The 19,060-nt window shown below is 47.0% G+C and overlaps 1 protein-coding gene across 3 annotated transcripts in view; it reads left to right on the top strand.

Moving 5' to 3' along the window:
- The window catches only part of MYH11 (myosin heavy chain 11), a 127,914-nt gene that overhangs the window by 30,971 nt on the left and 77,883 nt on the right, over nt 1–19,060 (top strand). For all 3 annotated transcript variants that reach the window (XM_061401201.1, XM_061401200.1, XM_061401203.1), the window contains exon 4: nt 17,678–17,705. In XM_061401201.1, coding sequence (XP_061257185.1) covers nt 17,678–17,705 — 28 coding nt within the window. The remainder of the gene's footprint in view (nt 1–17,677; nt 17,706–19,060) is intronic.

The raw sequence follows: 19,060 nt of genomic DNA, 5'->3' as shown, positions 1-19,060 counted from the left end.
GTTTTGGCTTTACCTGGTGCTTTCTGGCAAATGAGTGATGACAGACTCCAGTGAAAAACATCTCCAAAAAAAAAAAAAATCAAGGAAGAAAAAATAAAAGCTTAGGAAAAATCTTTCTTTTTTCTTTATAAAGTGGGAATTTGGTTTTTGTGAAGGAATGCATGGGCCCGGTTTGTGACTCTGTTGGTGAATGTTGCCGTCCCAGGCTATCCAGTCACTTGGCTGGGATCACACTGAACTTTCTATTTTGTTGAAGGCATTAAGTCAGTAGCTATGTCCTCCTCTTCAAGTCCTTTGTGAAACAGGATGGCGTGTGAAGAGATAGGATTGGGAAGGAGTGGAGAACGCATTCACTGAACACGAAATGTTTAAAATGTTTAAAAGAGTGGCATGGAATCTTGAGTTGCGTGGACTCTTAAGTTCCCGAGGCCCCCTAAACTCCATGAAACCCACAAACACCATGCTTGTCTCCCTGCTCATCATGGAATCTCTGGCATATTTGCTGGTGCCTGGTATGGAGTAACTGCTCAGTTAACTCTCAGAGTTGTTGAAAGAAAAGAACCAGGGGCCTCCCTGGTGGTCCAGTGATGAAGACTCCATGCTTCTACTGCAGGGAGTACAGGTTCGATTCCCTAGCCAGGGAAATGAGATCCTGTATGCTGCTCAGCCCGGCCAAAAAAAAAAATTTTTTTTTAATTAAAAACTCTTTTTAAAAAAAGAAAAGCACTGACCAGGGCCAGGATGGATGGGGTGGGTTGTCCAAGAGGGGTGGGGAGTTACCAAAGCCTTGATGACTCACTAAGAGGGGAAAGGGGAGGGCGGAGCATTCTGGCTGAGAATAGTAACAGGGGAGTTGGGAATAAGGGAGGGGATTTCTAAGACATAATTCATTCACAAGCCCCTCCCCAGAGGAAGCCAGGCCCCAGTGGGGAGGAGACATTGAGAGAAGTCAGCATTTAAAATATGTCATATATACGTGTATGTGTAAATGACATCGTATTTACTTTTTACATTTCCCAATGTTTTTTTTGTTTGTTTTTGGAGAGATGATGGATTCAAATTCAAAAGCTGACCATTCTCCCTTTCAACCCTTGTGCTCAAGACTCCTAGTCTGCCTCCCCAGAGATAACCGTGGGGTTATTATTCTAGTTTATTAGATATTCTTAGATACTCTCCTAGAGATATTTTCTGCACATGTCTGAAGATACGCATCCATTTCTCTCTTCCCAAGTTTTCCCCACAAATAGTAACATTTCGTATGCACTGTTCTGCATGCTGCCAGAGTATTATACACCTAAAGGGATTCCTTACTCCTTTTTCACACTTTTAGCTTTCGTCTTTATTGAAGGTGTAGATGAAGATTATTTAGACAATTCCTCGAGGCTTGTTAAGAAAAACATCACTCCTTGGTTGCTTCTCTAATTTCCCCTTCTCCAGGGATAACCATTAGCAACTCTTAACTGAATTTTGGATGTTTAACACTGTAATCTCTAAGAGACTTGAACATATTACTCATATTTTAAATTTCTCCCTCAGTTTTAGGCATTACTTATTGACTTTTCATCATGGAACATGAGCATTTCACTCAATCACCCCCTTGCTTTGTCCTCCGGCCTCCTCCCAACACACACGCAACCATGCCCCATCACATAAGCTCCCAATGTAGTTTTATATTGACTTTGATGAAAGCTATATTCAGAGTTGACATTATCATGACTGTGAAGATGCCATTCACAGCTGAGCTCTGCACAGTCTTGTGATGCCTTTTCCTGTACAAATTATTCTTTCCCCTGGAGTTAGTAATTGCCTTTTTTTTTTTTCCAACTTGGGTATCTGTGTACTTAATCACTAATTCTACCACAAATTCTCCTTCTAAATGTGTTAATCTTATAATGTGTCTTACAATATAAGATATGTGTTCAAGATCCTATTTATAGCTTCTTTTTGGAAGTGATTGCTACTGGAGTCTTTTGACCTGCCCTGGATACCTTCCTAGAGAAGGAAATGGCAACCCTCTCCAATACTCTTGCCTGGAAAATCCCATGGACAGAGGAGCCTGGTAGGTTACAGTCCATAGGGTCGCAAAGAGTCGGCAAGGCTGAGCAACTTGTCAATGTCAATAGATACCCTCTGGTGACCAGTAGCGGATACACCCTCAGCTCCACCTCACCTCAGGGCTCTCCCTCCCTAAGTCCTGCCCTTGGATCTTCCCTGGTGGCTCAGATGGTAAAGCATCTGCCTACAATGCAGGAGACCTGGGTTCAATCCCTGGATTGGGAAGATCTCCTGGAGAAGGAAATGGCAACCCACTCCAGTATTCTTGTCCAGTATTCATGGACAGAAGAACCTGTTTAGGCTACAGTCCATGGGGTCGCAAAGAGTCAGACACAACTGAGAGACTTCACTCACTCACTGTGAAAGTGAAGTGAAAGTGTTAGTTACTCAGTCATGTCCAACTCTTTGCAACCTCAGGCTCCTCTGTCCATAGACAATACTCTGGGCAAGAACACTGGAGGGGGTTGCCATTTCCTTCTCTAGGAGATCTTCCCAACCCAGGGATCGAATCCAGGTCCCTTGTATCACAGACAGATTCTTTACCATCTGAGCCAAAAGGGAATCCCAAGAGATAGTTTAACTGGGTTTACATTTTTAAGCAAGAAATAATTCTCTTTCCAAATTTTTAAGGCATTGCTTCATTAACTTTGAGATTCAGTTTCATTTTTGGGAAGATAAAAGTCGTTCTTATTCTTGATCCTTTGTATGTGACCTTTTTTTTTTTTTTTTAAATTTCCTCCTTCCTGCTTCTCTGAAAGTGTTTTTTTTGTTGTGGTTGTTTTTTTAATCTTTATCTCCCTGTTTATGATTGGATTTGGTGTGGGTCTGTTTTTACTCATTGTGCTGGAGACTTGAGTGGATCCTCATAGTCCTTAATTCCTGTCCTTACATTCTGGGAAATTTTTTTGAATTATGTCCTTAATGATTTCTTTTTCTTTGTATTCTCTGTTCTGCTTTTTCTAGATGTTTTCTTATTTCTATACCGGAATTCTCAGATTTTTTTTTATATAATTTTCATCTCTTTCTCTTGTCTTTTTTATTTTCTAAGCAGTTACCTCAGCTTTATCTTATAAATCCTCCATTGAGTTTTCAGTTACTACTATCATTCCAAAAAAAAGTTTCCAAGAACTTGTTCTGTTTCCTGAATGTTTCTTTCTTATCACATTCTTTTTCCATACACGTTCCTTTTCCTAGAGGGTACTTCTCCACATGTAGGCCCCTGTTATCTCCAATAGGCATATTTCTTACTTATTTGTTTTAATTTATGTTTGTCTTGTTAGTGACTTTCTTCCAATGCCTGCTGATTCATTGACTGTCCCTTCATCTGGGATGCTCTAACACATGGGCACCAAAAAACTGATGGCAGCTTCGTGTTTGCAGGAGGAGCTTGCTGGTGAGGCTGGGCTGCTCCGTTGGGTGACTCCTAGTGTATCTTTCAGCCTTTTTTCTTGGGCTAGTGAAATTCTTCAGAGAAGTCTTGTACAGTCTTCTGTTTGAAGGGTAAAGATCTGTCTACTATCATTTTGGGGCTTTCCTGGTGGCTCAGCAGTAAAAACCTACCTGCCATTGCAGGAGATGAAGGAGACATGGGTTTGATCCCTGGGTCAGGAAGATCCCCTGGAGGAGGAAATGATAACTCACTCCAGTATTCTTGCCTGGAAAATCCCATGGACAGAGGAGTCTGGCAGGCTACAGTTCATAGCATTGCAAAAGGGTCAGACACGACTTAGCAATTAAACAACAACAACCGTCATTTTAAAGATCTAGTTGAGAAGAGGCTGAGGGTTTCAAACTATGGGATGAAACTTGCATATTGTCTTCTTGCTGTTCCTGGTGTCCCCAAGACAGATACCTTCTATTTCTCCCTCTCCAGAGAACTGATCTGCCCCCTTTGGTGGGCTGTGGGGAGGGCAGTCACTTGGCTACAGGGAGTATAGATGGTATCTGGAATGTGTCTAGCAGCTTCTCAGACAGACATTCAACCAGTCCTCATGTTTCATTGTCCTCCACCCTCTTCCTGAGGCCCCAGGTTGCCCGTTACTGAGGTTTGGGCTGGAGGCAGGGGACTCTGCTTCTCCACCACCAGCTTAGTCTCCTGGGACTGTCATCACTCATCCCGTTTGCTGGTTTCCAAGGTTGTGTTTTTCTCTCCTCTCCCACTTATTTGGACAGTTTCATGTGCTTTTGAAAAACCTCCTTGTGCATGTGTGTTCAGTCGTGTTCAACTCTTTGCAGACCTGTAAACTATAGCCCACCAGGCTCCTCTGTCCATGGGATTCTCCAGGCAAGAATACCGAAGTGGGTTGCCATGCCCTCCTCCAGGGGATCTTAGAGACCCAGGGATCAAACCCACGTCTCTTATATCTCCTGCACTGGCAGGCGGATTCTTTACCACCAGCGCCATGTGGGAAGCCTGAGAAAAACCCCTTTCAGTTCAGTTCAGTTCAGTCGCTCAGCCCCATCCGACTCTTTGCGAATTCATGGACTGCAGCACGCCAGGCCTCCCTGTCCATCACCAACTCGTGGGGCTTGCTCAACCTCATGTCCATTGAGTCGGTGATGCCATCCAACCATCTTATTCTCTGTTGTCCCCTTCTTCTCCCACCTTCAATCTTTCCCAGCATCAGGGTCTTTTCCAATGAGTCAGTTCTTCGTGTCAGGTGTCCAAAGGATTGGAGTTTCAGCTTCAGTATCAGTCCTTCCAATGAATATTCAGGACTGATTTCCTATAGGATGGACTGGATTGATCTCCTTGCAGTCCAAGGGACTCTCAAGAGTCTTCTCCAACACCACAGTTCAAAAGCATCAATTCTTCAGCACTCAGCTTTCTTTATAGTCCAACTCTCTCATCCATTGGAAAAACCATAGCTTTGACTAGACAGACCTTTGTCAGCAAAGCAATGTCCCTGCTTTTTAATATGCTGTCTAGGCTGGTCATAACTTTTCTTCCAAGGAGCAAGCATCTTTTAATTTCATGGCTGCAGCCACCATCTGCAGTGATTTTGAAGCCCCAAAAATAAAGCGTCCCTCATAGCTCAGCTGGTAAAGAATCCCCTGCAATGTGGGAGACCTGGATTCGATCCCTGGGTTGGGAACATCTCCTGGAAAGAGAAAGGCTTGTTCTGGCCTGGAGAATAGTCCATGGGGCTGTGAAGAGTCAGACATGACTGAGCGACTTTCACTCACTTTCAAAATCCCTTTACTGTCATTTTAATGAAGTTTGGGAAAAGAGGACCATGGACAGAGGAGCCTGGTAGGCTGCAGTCCACGGGGTCGCTAAGTCGAAGACTGAGCGACTTCACTTTCACTTTTCACTTTCATACATTGGAGAAGGAAATGGCAACGCACTCCAGTGTTCTTGCCTGGAGAATCCCAGGGAAGGTGGAGCCTGATGGGCTGCCGTCTTTGGGGTCGCACAGAGTCGGACACGCAGCAGCAGCAACTGCCTGTGTTCAACCCACTACCTTTTGATGGAAATTCTCTCACACTCTCTTTTCCAAAGATGTGATAATGGTGATAGTGGATTTTTTAAAAATATTTACTTTATTTATCTGGCTGTGCTGGATCTCAGTTGTGGCACTCAGGATCTTTAGTTGTAGCATGCAAACTCTTAATTGAGGCATGTGGGATCTAGTTCCCTGACCTGGGATTGAACCTGGCCCCCCTGCATTGGGAGCTCAGAGTCTCAGCCACTGGACCACCAGGGAAGCCCAGAAGTGGACTTCTTTGCGTGCTTCCTGTGTGCACAGGGCTTTCCAGGAATACTCTCCAATCATCCTCACCGCAGACTGACAAGGCAGACGGGATCAGATCCATATGCTGGTGCTCAGTCAGTAAGTCGTGTCTGACTCTTTGCAACCCTGTGGACTGTAGCCCAGCAGGCTCCACTGTCCATGGGATTCTCCAGGCAAGAACACTTGAGTGGGTTGCCATTTCCTCCTCCAGGGGATCTTCCTGACCCAGGGATTGAAGCTGTGTCTCCTGCCTTCGTAGGCAGATTCTTTACCACTGAGCCACCTGGGATCAGATTAGGACCTTTAAAATGAAGCCTTGAAACTATTATGGTGCCTGTGTATGTAATCCAGAATAAAAACAACCCTAAACTATAAAGTAAAGAAAGCCAACAATGTTTTAAACTTTCCCAGGACATTGACCATGATAGTTCTTAAGAAGCAGCAAATACTGACTCCTTTAAACATTTATTTATTTTTCCCTCCCTCCCTTCCTTCACTCATGGACATATGTTTACATGACTGGTTGCTGTTGTTCAGTTGCCTCAGTCATGTCTGCCTCTTCACGACCCCATGGATTACAACATGCCAGGCTTCTCTGTCCTTCACCATCTCCCAGAGCTTGCTCAAACTCTTGTCCATGGAGTCAGTGATGCCGTCCAACCATCTCATCCTCTGTCGTCCCCTTCTCCTCCTGCCTTCAGTCTTTCCCAGCATCAGGGTCTTTTCCAATGAGTCAGATCTTTGCACCACGTGGCCAAAGGAGCTTCAGCTTCAGCATCAGTCCTTCTAATGAATATTCAGGATTGATTTCCTTTAGGACTGACTGGTTTGACCTCCTTGCAGTCCAAGGGACCTCTCAAGAGTCTTCTCCAACATCACAGCACAAAAGTTATCAATTCTTCGGCGTTCAGCCTTCTTTATGGCCCAACTTTCACATCCATACATGACTGCTGTGGGAGAACATGACTGGTTAGACAATGCAGTGCTGGAGCCAGCTGCTGTCATTCGCCCCATTTTATTGCTGGGGAGACTGAGGCTCGGGGAGGTGACTTGACGCAGGAGTGTCAGAGCAGATTTGAACTTGGTTTATCAGACTCTGAAGCCCCAGGCTTGCTGGACCAAGGTGATGCTGAGCTGTTTCACTGCCCCTCCTGCCCCGCTAAAGGCTGTTTGCTCCTGTAGGACTGTCTCCTGCCATCTCAGGGGGTTAGTGTTGAGGGCTCAGCACTTGAGAAGCTGGCGTGAGTGACTTCAGCAAATTATAGCATGATGAGTGTGGGGAAAGCGTCAGCAAAGCTTTCCTGACAAAAGCCAGTTTGGATCTCTAGCCTCTTCTCTGTAGGTCCCTGGGGTGGGGGAGGGTGTGAAAGGCAGGTGAGATTTCACTCTGAGGATGAGAGGAGCCCTCAGGACCTGTCACTGGAAGTGTTGTGTCCGCACCTAATTAGTACTAACCAGCCACTTTAAGGGGATTAAAAAAATAGCTAGACCTTTATCAGCTCAGGCTCTTGGCTGAACCCTCTTTAAGCTTCGGAGAAGTCTGTGGGGGTGGGGAGGTGGGCAGAATGATCCAAACTCCGTTCTCTGCTTTGCAAATTCCCACACTCAGTCTGAACCTTCTTTCCGGGTCAGCAGGCCTTGGGGGGCTGGCCCGTGCTCAACCGGAGGTTCTGTATCTCAGCAGAGACAGGAAGGGCATCTGTGTGCACTGAGCTCGCTGCCCCATAGATCCTGCGCCCCTTGGCCCTCGCCGCTCCCCTGCAGGACAGACTCTCCGTGTGACAGACTGAAGACAATGAGGCTCAGAACACCAAGGCACTTGGCTCCAGAGCTGAATGTCAAAGCTGGTGATATCTCCTTTAGCCAAGCTGGAAGCACTTTTTATTTTTAAAAAGATTTTTTTAAGCCAATAGTTTTTTTTTTAAATTTTTGGCCATGCCCTGTGACATGTGGGATCTTACTTCCCCAGCCAGGAATCGAACCTTGGCCCTGCATTGGAAGGGTGGAATCTTAACCACTGGACCTCCAGGGAAGTCCCTCACTGGATACTCTTATCTTCCCTCTGGGGCAGTGTGGTGTGGTAGGTAGTGCAGTGCTGTCAGCCCCCTTTAACAGATGAGGAGACTGAGGCTGCTCGTGATAACTCAGAGGGCCAACCAGACAGGGCCAGACAGATGGAGCTGCCAGCTAAGAGACTGGCTTAGGCCTTATACTTAGAAAGGGTTGAACTTGGCCTGATAGCCTGTCCTCCTGAGTCAGACCTGCTGCCATCTATAACCACCTCACAAGCTCACTGCTATGGAGGATGGAGATGATGGAGCAGTGATAATAAAGTTGACAATAATTTCTTGTTATTGAGCTTTGGAATGGGTCTTGGGCCCTTTCTAAGCTCTCTGTGGGTCCAATCTCCCTGCGTCTTTTTCACATCCTTGGAAAGTGCGGCTTTTTATCCCTGTCTTCTTGGTAAGGAAGATGATGCTCTGAATTGCCCGAGAAGTGGAGCCCAGAAGTAATTTCCCAGACATTTTGCTGCAGAGACTGTGTTCCTGCAACACCCCCCCCCCAACCAGGGAGGGGACCAGTTGCCTCTCTGCCTCACGGAGACTTTGCCTCTGCTTTCAGCTCAGCATCTGGCTTGGCAGGGCGAGGGGTGCTGGTGGCTCCATCTGTCTGGCCCTGTCTGGCTGGCCCTCTGAGTTATCACAAGAAGATCACGTTCTTTGGCAGGAAATGAAGAAGGATCATCTGATTCTGATACATGTTTATGGACGGCCCATGGTGTCTCACACAGATGGGAGAGAGCTAAGGAGAATTATTATCATTTTTTAATAACCAGTAAATACTGAGTTGGAAAGCAGATATGCTGAGGGGAGTGGACCTGGGGGGCTCTGACTGACACTTGGCGGTGGCTTGTTCCTCTTGGAGTCTGAGTGCTCTGGCCTTCCCACTGTGTCCTCCCAGCCTCAGAGAAAATCTGGCTCCCCCTTCCCCTTTTTGTCCAAAAGTGTTGAGGCCCCACTGTGAGGGAACTGTTGTTGGGGGGCACAGTCTACTGAGGGGTGTAGATATTAATCAAATCAAATCACAAATACATGTGCTATGGGGGGAGGGCAGGAGACCCTGGGATCTCCTTAAGCTGGGAGGACAGGGAGGCCTCCTTGAGAAGTAACGTGAGCTTAAAGGAGTTGATGCAATGCACGAGGCTGTGGGGCTGGAGTAGAGAGTAGGATGCAGAGACTGGAGGCTGGAGCCGAGGCCCAGGAGACCACTGGAAGAATACTGGTCATGAACCCATGCCCACTTCACTGGCCAGATCTGCCTCATGTGGGTCTGGAAGAGTCCTGTTGGGGTCCAGCACAAGCTCTCAGAGTACCTCAGCTCACCCAGAATGTTCCTCCCCATGCTGCTGGGGCAGGAGGGTGGAGAGAGGAAGGCCTGGACCTACAGAGGAGAGGTTTAGGGCATCGCTTTTGTTTCTCCGGGGTGCTATTTATTTTTTAAACTTTTTATTTTGTATTAGGGTATAGCCCATTAACAAACAATGTTGTGATAGCATGAGGTGAACAGATAAGGTTCCCAGCCATACATATACATGTATCCATTCTCCCCCAAACCCCTGGCTCCCATCCAGGCTGACACATAACACCCGGTAGAGTTCCACGTGCTATACAGTAGGTCCTTGTTGGTTACCCATTTTTAATATAGCAGCGTGTACACAGGGCGTCGCTTTTGAGCTGGGCTGGAATCCTGGCTCTACAGATGCACCCACTTCTCTGTGCCTTGGTTTCCTCACTTGTCCCAACAAGGATGGCACCTGCCCCAGTGCTTGTGTGGGTTTATTCCGATGGTGCCTGGAGAGTGTGGTGCCCAGCAGGGCAGGGGCAGGGCGTTGGCTGTCAGCTCCAGGCGGGGGCGGAGGTGTCTGGAACTTTCTGCGTCTACCTTGGAGGGTGGCAGACATTCGTGGGGATCCACCTTTCTGCGCTGTGGAGGCCAGGCCTCACCCCCAGGGGCCTGGAGGTCAGGGGGAGTGGTGACCCCGCGGGAGACAGGGCTTGGCCACCCCCCTCTCGCCTGATCCCACGCACCCTGGCACGGGAAGGCGGGAGAGAAGAAGCCAGCCCAGGCCTCGCTCAGACCCAGCTGGGTTTTGTCCTTTTATGGTCAGCCCGCGGGCCTCTGGCTTCCCCAGCCAGAAACCAAGAGCTGGTGTTGGGATCAGGCCGAAATAGCTGGTCTGTGGGGAGCTGGGCGTCTCCTGGGAGTCTCAGGCCTGCTGCGGGGGAGGCGGCGGAGAGCCCTCTCGGTCCTTGGAGAACTCCCCCGCACACCTGCTCATCCAAGGCCATACCCCGAGGCCCAGGGGACAGAGGGGACACCGAGGTGTCCGCAGCTGGAGTGTGAGACCGGGTGGTCTCCAGGTTTGGGGCAGGGGGCGGGGCCTAATCCGCGCGCGGGATGCTGGGATGCGGTCCGCCGGCCATCTGGTCTCTGCTGCTGTGCCCTTTCCCGGCCCTGAGGTGCCGAGGTCCAGGCCCTCCTGATGGGACGCTCCGCCTCCTTGGTGGCTTCTCCCCTGGGGATTCCTACACATCCTTCTCCATGCAGCTCAGTGGCCACCACAGCTGCTGGGATATCCTGCCTCTCAGGGTATGTTAAAACAGCTACACTGGGACGTCCCTGCTGGTCCAGTGGCTAAAACTAGGAGCTCCCGATGCAGGGGTCCCAGGTTCGATCCCTGGTCAGGGAAACTGGCTCCCTCAGGAAAACTAGATCCCAATTCCACAAGTAAGAGCCTGCATGCCTCAACTAAGACCTGGTGCAGCCAAATAAATAAATATTTAAAAACATTTTTTAATAAGGTAAAACAGCTATACCTTCAGTAGCACTTTGGGCACATATGCACTGTGGAATTTGCCCACGTCTTGCAGTCAGTTCTTTGCCTGTCTGACCCTCGCACCAGATCATAAGCCTTTCAAAAGCAAAGACTAGGTCGGTGTAGTCAACCCTGTGTTTCCAGTGCCTGGCACAGAGTAGGCGCTCTGGACTTGTTTGTTGAGTGAGTATGTGAATATAGGAAGAAGCACTCACCGTGGCTTCAATCGGAATTGCCCTTCTGAGAGAGATTAAGAGAGAGGGAAGAAAAGATTGTTTGAGATTGATTCAAATCATTAAGCATTTCCTGAGTACCTACTGTGTATCACACATTGTCCCTGCCTCCCGGGATCAGGCACAGCCTTTGAACCTCAGGAGCTCAGGGGCTAGTAGGAGAAGCTTTAAAAGCAGTTCTGTTGAGTAAGCAAAAAATAATTCCAGGTGCAAAATTATAATGTTATTTCCCCGCTAAGGAGAAGATAAAACAGGAAGATGGGATCAAGAGAAACTGAGGGTAATGGCTATGGGTGTGCAGTGGTCAAAAGTGGCTCCGTCTGAGGATATGATATTTGGACTGGGGTGTGAAAAGTGAAGGGCTTCCCCGGTGGCTCAGTAGTAGAGAATCTGCTTGCCGGTGCAGGAGACCCAGGTTTGATTTCCGAGTCGGTAAGAGCCCCTGGAGAAGGAAGTGGAAACCCACTCCAGTTTTCTTGCCTGGAGAATTCCATGGACAGAGGAGCCTGGTGGGCTATAGTCCGTGGGGTCGCAAAGAGTCAGACATGTCTGAGTGACTACACAACAAATAAAAGGTGAGAAGGATCTGGTCACATCAAGAAATGGGGAAGAGCTTTAGAGGCAAAAGGAGGAGATAGTGCAAAGGCCCTGAAGCAGGAATGAGTATGATGTATTACGAAAGTGCCAAGAAGGTCAGTGTGGCTGGGATGTAAGTGGGGGAGAGGAGTAACCAGATGAGGTTGGAGAAAGAGCAGGAACCTCTCTGTGGACTATTATAAGGCCATTTAATGTCAGTAATAAAGACTGTACAACATGGTCAATGTATAAAGCTAGTCACTCAGTCGTTTCTGACTCTTTGTGACCCTATGGACTGTAGTCCACAGGCTCCTCTGTCCATATGATTTCCCACGCAAGAATGCTGGAGTAAGTGGCCATTCCCTTCTCTAGCGGATCTTCCCGACCCAAGGGTCGAACCTGGGTCTCCTGCCTTGCAGGCAGATTCTTTACCACCTGAGCCACCAAGGAAGCCCAAGAAGGAAACACTGTTAATGAAAAGAACTAAAAAACCATGCCATAGTATGGTGTCAATTGTGTAAATTACTCTAAACTCCTATAAAAAATAATGAAGATATATCCAAATGTTAACCATCACGGGTTAGGGGGATTTTGTATTTGCCAAGCTTTCTTCAGTGGTTGTGTACTAATTTTGTAATCTAAGTAAAAAGAATTCATGTTTATTTAAGGAAAAAAAACAGTTTCATAACTGTTGAAAAGTGAATAGATTCCGTGTGATAATCTAAGCAATCAGATTGCTCAGCAGATTCCGTGTGATAATCTGAGCAATCAGATCTCTTGATTCAGAGATGGCGTAAAAGTAACATTGTGTTTTTTAAAAAGTTTTATTCTGGTGTAATTTATATACATAAGTTAATCCATTTTAAGAACGCAACTCACTGGTTATTGGTGAATTTACAAGGTTACACAGCCATCACCAAAATCTAAGTGTATCTTTCCGTCATCCTCAAAGGAAATCTTGTGCCCTCTTGCAGTCATTCCCTTCCCCACTCCTAGTTCAACACTGTCACTAGTGTTGATACTTTCTGTCCCTATAGATTCGCCTCTTCTGCACATTTAGAATAAATGGAATGAATGATACAATATGTGGTCCTTTGTGACTGGCTTCTTTCACATAACATAATATCTTCAAGATTCATCCATGTTTTAGCCTGTATCAGTGTGCCGTTCCTTTTTATGGCTGAGTAATATTCCATTGTACAAATAGACCACATTTTGTTTATCCACTTACCAACTGATGGACATTTGTATTGTTTGTACTCTTTGGCTATTAAAAATAATATAAAATAGCATAATTTTTACTAAGATGAAAAAAATTCTGCCTGTTGTATCATAGGGAAATGGTCCATTACCATTCTGATTAATCCTTTCTTCTAAAAGGTATTGAGGCGAAACAATGATCATGATGAGGTTAAGCGCTGCAAGGCAGGGAATCTTTGAACTAGTGGAGCTAGGGTCACCACTAGACTGGGTGGTACCTTTATAGAATTAGACAAAGGTACCCCCTGTTTTGGCTCAGATGGTAAAGGATCCACCTGCAATGCAGGAGATCCAGGCTTGATCCCTCGGTCAGCAAGATCCCCTGGAGAAGGGAATGACAACCCACTCCAGTATTCTTGCCTGGAGAATTCCATGGACAGAGGAGCCTGGTGGGCTACAGTCCATGGGGTCGCAAAGAGTTGGACACGACTGAGTGACTAACACTTTTACTTTTACCCCTTTCTCAACGCAGTTTTCTTCCATCTGTTGAAAGATGGTTGTAATAAATATACAGATCTATAGTGACCAGTGTAAATGGTTCCCCCTTATAGTTATGCAGTGTCTGACTTGCACCACTGTTCATGGCAGCTCTGGAGGGGACATATCGTAGAAAGGCCTCCAGCTTAGCTCTAGGGAGGCATGGGGTCAGAGAAAATATTATAGAGGAGGTGACTCTCAGGGTGACATTTCAAGAATCAATTAGAATATATACCCAAAGAATTGAAAACAGGTGCTCAAACAAAACTTGTACTTGAATGTTCATAGCAGCAGTGTTCACAATAGCCAAAAGCTAGAAACAACCCAAATGCCCATCAATGGATGAGTGGAACCACAAAATGAGATCTGCCCACAATGGAGGACGATTCAGGCATAAGAAGGAATGAAGTTCAGATACATGTTACCATAGGGATGAGCCTCAGATACATCATGCTAAGTGAAAGGAGCCAGACACAAAAGACCACTTGTGTTTGTGTTAAATGTCCAGAATAGGTGAATCCATAGAAACAGAGAGCAGATCAGTGGGGCCAGGTGTTAATGGGAGCAGGAGATGGAGAGTGACTCTTTAATGGATGTGGGGTTTTATTGGGGGGTTGATGAGAAGGTTTGGGAACTAGACAGAGGTGTGAGTTGCACGACTTTGTGAAGGTACAACCTACCGCTGTGTTGTTCACTTCTACGTGGTTTAATTTATGTTTATATGGTTTTCACCTCATTGGGGTAAAAAAAAAATAAAGAATGGATAAGGCAGGTTCAAAAGCAATACAGATGGTGCTCTGGGAAGAAGAAACAGCATGTGCAAAGCTTGGGTTGGGGGACTCCTTTGCATGTTCTTAGAACTCTGCTCCCTCATGTCAGACATGAACTCAGGCTCAGGGAAGGAATCAGCTAGAAAGCCCTGGGAAGTCGGTCTCCTGGACTCCGCACAGGTCAGCAAGCAATATGCACACCGAGCCCTCCTGCCCCTAACTAACCACAACACAGTTGGCTTCCCACGCTTGGAGTGGTGTGTTTCCGATGGGAATGTCTCAGGCCGGAGGTCCCCTGGCAGCGCCCAGCATGGAGCTGCCCCGGCAGCTGCCAAGCCTTCCCCTTGGAGCCACTTCCTCTCCTGGGGACCTGGGAGGAAAAGCCTCCAGACAGGCATGGACCCTGTCAATCTCTTGTCTTCTGGGCTCAGGTTTCCCAAGGCTGCTGGAAAGGCCACCTCTGTCCCGAAAGCAGATGGGTGGAGACAGTCCATTGTCTGTCCACCTCAAAATCACTCCTTTCTAGTCTTTTTCTTTGACTGATATTGCTGCAGTGACCAAATTAAGCATTTGTCCTTGGGCACACATGTGAGGGTTTCTGGTATGGCTGTTTCTTGAAATTTGTGGATCAGCCCAAGGTCAGAGTCAGAGGCAGGAGGCAGAGCATGTTGGCCTGATGGGAATCAGTGCAGCTGGACCAGAAATGGGACTTTGTGGTGATGGAAAGTTCTCCTGCCAAAGGCTCAGCTGCCTCCTTCCTGTGGCCTTTCTCCCTGCAAGGACCTCCTGTTGGCCCTTGGCTCAGAGATCAAGCTTGCCTGAGTGGAACCTCCCCGGGCCCCCTAAAGCTAGCCCCTACAGGCAGCTGTGGCCCACGAGGGCTCTTTCATTGCAGCACTTGGTGTCTCTAGCCGCAGTGTGCAGGCTGAGTTGCCCTGTGACATGGGGGATCTTAGTTCCCCAACCAGGGATCAAACCCAAGTCACCTGCATTGGAGGCAGGTTCTTAACCACTGGACCACCAGGGAAGTCACTGGTGTCAATTTCTCGCATGTATGTTGAACTTTCCCATCAAGAAGCTCATGACTTCGGGTTTGGGGTTGGCTTTTTTCAGTGCTCGCCAAACTGTGCCTTCTCTGTGTCAGGGGCTTAGGGATTGAGGACATGACCTCAGTTTCCCGGAAACTGAGGGGAGTGGGGTCCAGATCTGGATGTTTTTGCTTATGAGTAATTTATAATTCTGTGGGGGCAGAGACACAAGGAGCAAAAGTGCCAGCCTGGGACAGGGCGCTCAGGCAGCACAGGGGCGGTGGAAGTGGAGGCGTGTCTTGGTGATGGGCAGGAACCAGTGACAGCTCTAGGATTCCTATCAAGGGGGGCATGGAGGCAGCAGTCAGATTATTTGATGGAGACTAGGGGCTCTTCCTGGGGCTTCTTCTCTCTAGCAAGGCTGACTACTGTGATAGCTTAGGAGTATTGTCAGAGACTTATAGCCAAGCTGCCTCCTGGATTCATCACTACGGGGAAGACTTCTTGGAAGAGGTATTATCTTTGAGACTGAGGGAAGTAGCCAGGAAAGGAGAGGAGAAAGACCTGCTAGGCAGCAGGAATGGCCTGAACAAAGGCACGGAGTGTGATTGGGGGTTTATCTGAGTGGGGTTGCTGGAAATTGAGAGTGAAGGGCATAGAGATGCCGAAGCTGGGGAGGTGGGCAGGGCCAGTCATGGGAGGTCTTGGATGTCATGTTCAGGAGTCTGGGCCTCACATAAGGGGCCTGGGGGACATGCACATGTTTAAAAACAACTTAAGATAAAATTTGCATACTCCACATTCACCCACTGTAAGTGTAAAATGCAGTGAGTTTTAGTAAATTGACTTATGTAAGCATCACCACAATCCAGTTTCCAAGCCCCCAAGTGACCTTTCATACCTGTTTGCAGTCACCCCACTCCAGCCCTCAGCAACCACTAATTTATCTACTTGCTATCTCTATGCATTTACCTCTTCTGCACATTTCATGTAAGTGGAATAAGACAATATGTATGTAGCCTTCTGTGTCAGACTTACTTAACATCATGTTTTTGAGAGTCATCCATGGTGTAATCTGTATCAGTACTTCATTGTTTTTATGACTGAATAATATTTCACTGGGTGGATAGACTACATCTTATTTATCCATCCTCCAGCAGAGGAACAGTTGGGTTGTTTCTACTTTTTAGTTGGTATGATAACTCTGCTGTGAGCATTCATGTGTTAGTCTTATAGGGACACATGTTTCTCTTCTCTTGGGTAGATTTCTAGGAGTGGAATAGCTGGGTCATATGATAAATTTATGTTTAACACTTTAAGACACTTTCAAAGTGGAAGAGTGTTGAGGAGCAGAGCGATTGGGTAGCTCAGCATATCGGAAAGATCACTCTGAGAAGGGATCTTGAGGAAGACGTCCCTAGATCCACGGAGACCTTTGATCAGGAGAGGCTGAGTGATATGAAGGTGGGGTTGGAGCCAGGAATGAAATTAAGAAAAGCTGCATCAGCATTGCCCAGCAGAGGATGTTCTTTCTCGGTTATGATTAACTGACCAACGGTTGGAGTGTGTCACCTTACCCATGACCCTCATAGGGGATCTTGGCTCCACCTCCTGAGGTCACTTTAAGAGTGAAAGGTGATCAGTAACATCTGCTTAATCCCGTGTAGTCTCACGATGCCCTCTGCGCCCACCAGGGTTCTCTGGTGGTAAGCGACAGAGACCTTATCTAGGAAAGGAATTTCTGGAGGAGTGTTGGGGAGCTCACAAATGTGTGGGAAGAGTGGGGAGCCAGCTTCAGAAAATGTCAGAAACTTGGGGCTGCTTGGGCTCTGGGGGGCAGGAAGTGAGGCCCCCTCAGGGCTCTGCCCACCCGCTGAGCTTCTCCGTCCTTGATCCAGGTTAGAGTTTTAGCTCAGAGAATCTGATTGACGCAGCCTGGGAAATGCTGTTGCCTCTTGGCTGGGAGAGCTTGTGGGTCAGTCCCACCAAGACAGTGCTTGATAACGGGAGTGGAGTGGCACAGGGGACGTGTCTCCTTTTTTGTTATTGTTGTTCTGTCAGCACATGGGATCATAGTTCCCTGATCAGGGATTAAACCTGCACCCCTTGCATTGAAAGCTCAGAGTCTTAACCACTGGACCACCAGGGAAGTCCCCTGGACATGTCTCTTTAAGGAACATAGGATGCTCTTGCCAGAAGAAGAGGGAAAGCATACTGGATTTTCAAGCTAAAAATGTCCACTGCCAGATAAAGAAACTGAGGCTTGGAGAGGTTAAGAATATTCGCCCAAGGCCACAGAGCTGGGAAGTGGCCAAGAGGAAACCCAGTCTGTCTGGATCCAAAGTCGGTGTTCTGTCTGTGACTTCATCTGTACAGAGTGGGTCTCCTGGGAACCCCCCTCCACTCCGAGCGGGTGGGGCCGGGATGCTCACTGCCTCCTGAATGGGTCAGATTCCAGCATCTTTCTGGGGCTGCCTCCAGGGCTTTGTTGCCCTCTTGTCTTTGGCCTTGTCCCCTATGCCCTGGGCAATGAGCTCAGCTGGCCCCTTGTCACCCCCAGAGGGGCCAGGGTGTGTGAGCTTAAATGGGAGCCCTGGGCGGCAGCATGTCCTGACCCTCAACTCAGAGCTGATTCTAACTCGTGGCTCTTTTTTGTTTTTGTTCTCAGATCGGGAGGACCAGTCCATTCTCTGCACGTAAGTGGAGCTGCTTTTTCTTCTGCTTTTCTGAGTTAAGACCCAACTTATTGAAGAAAAAGGTCCATGGGGACCTTTTGATTTGTTTGATATTCCGTGTACCATCCTATCCCCAGCACAACGCAGATGGTCATTTGTTGTACAAACGCTCTGATGCTGAGGCCAGCACCCCTAAACTGCAGGTGGTACCTGGTACCATCTTGTTCTGCGCTGCCCCCCTCTTTAAAACTACCATTTATTGAGCATTCACTGTGTGCCAGGCCCTGAACTAAATAATTTACAGACAGAATTGCATGTAATTCTGTAATAGCTCTGTGAAAATAGAAGGCATATCCATCAGTGAGGAAGTCTTGGCTTGTGTTAAACTTTACCCTAAAATTTCACAAGTAGCCACATTGTGCCGTATTTGGTGGTCGGTATCATTATTTTTTTGAAGACCTGGATACATAGTCAGAAGACATTCAGTTTAGAATCATTCAGAGGATTTTCAGTATTCAGGAAAATCTCTCCTGGGGTGGGCAGAATACAGGTGTTCCTCAGAGACAGCATGGACTTACTCCAGACTATTGCAATAAAGCAAATATTAGAGTAAAGCAAGTCATGCAAATTTTTTGGTTTCTCAGTACATATCAAAGTTATGTTGACACTATACTGTAGTCTGCTAAGTGTGCAACAATGTTATATCTAAGAACAACATTGTATACACCTCGATTTAAAAATACCCATCACTTGGAATATTACTCATCTATAAAAAGGAACGCATTTGAGTCAGTTCTAATGAGGTGGATGAACCTAGAGCCTGTTATACAGAGTAGTGTAAGTAACAGAAAGAAAGTAAGAAAGGGAAAGTCAAATATCATATATTAATGCATATATGTGGAATCTAGAAAGACAGTACTGACGATCCTACTTGCAGGTCAGCAAAGGAGACACTGACATTTTGGACACAGTGAAGGAAGGAGAGGATGGAATGATACGAGAGAATAGCACTGAAACATGTACATTACCATCTGTAAAATAGGTAGCCAGCACTGAAACATGTACATTACCATCTGTAAAATAGATAGCCGGCACTGAAACATATACATTACCGTCTGTAAAACAGGTAGCCAGTGGGGGCTGCTGTATGCTGCAGGCAGCACAAAGCCAATGTTCTGTGACAACCTAGAGAGGTGGGATGGGCAGGGAGGTTAGAAAGGGTTCAAGAGAGAAGGGACATATATATACCTAATGCTGATTCATGTTGATGTATGGCAAAAACCATCACATATTGTAAAGTAACTGTCCTCTAATTAAAAAAAATATACCCATTGCTAAAAAAATCTTAGCTATTATCTGAGCCTTCAGGGAGTTGT

Source organism: Bos javanicus, chromosome 25 (genome assembly GCF_032452875.1).
Source record: "Bos javanicus breed banteng chromosome 25, ARS-OSU_banteng_1.0, whole genome shotgun sequence".
Classification (NCBI taxonomy): domain Eukaryota; kingdom Metazoa; phylum Chordata; class Mammalia; order Artiodactyla; family Bovidae; genus Bos; species Bos javanicus.
The sequence above is the reverse complement of the archived record's forward strand: the minus strand, read 5'-3'. Positions and strand labels throughout refer to the sequence as shown.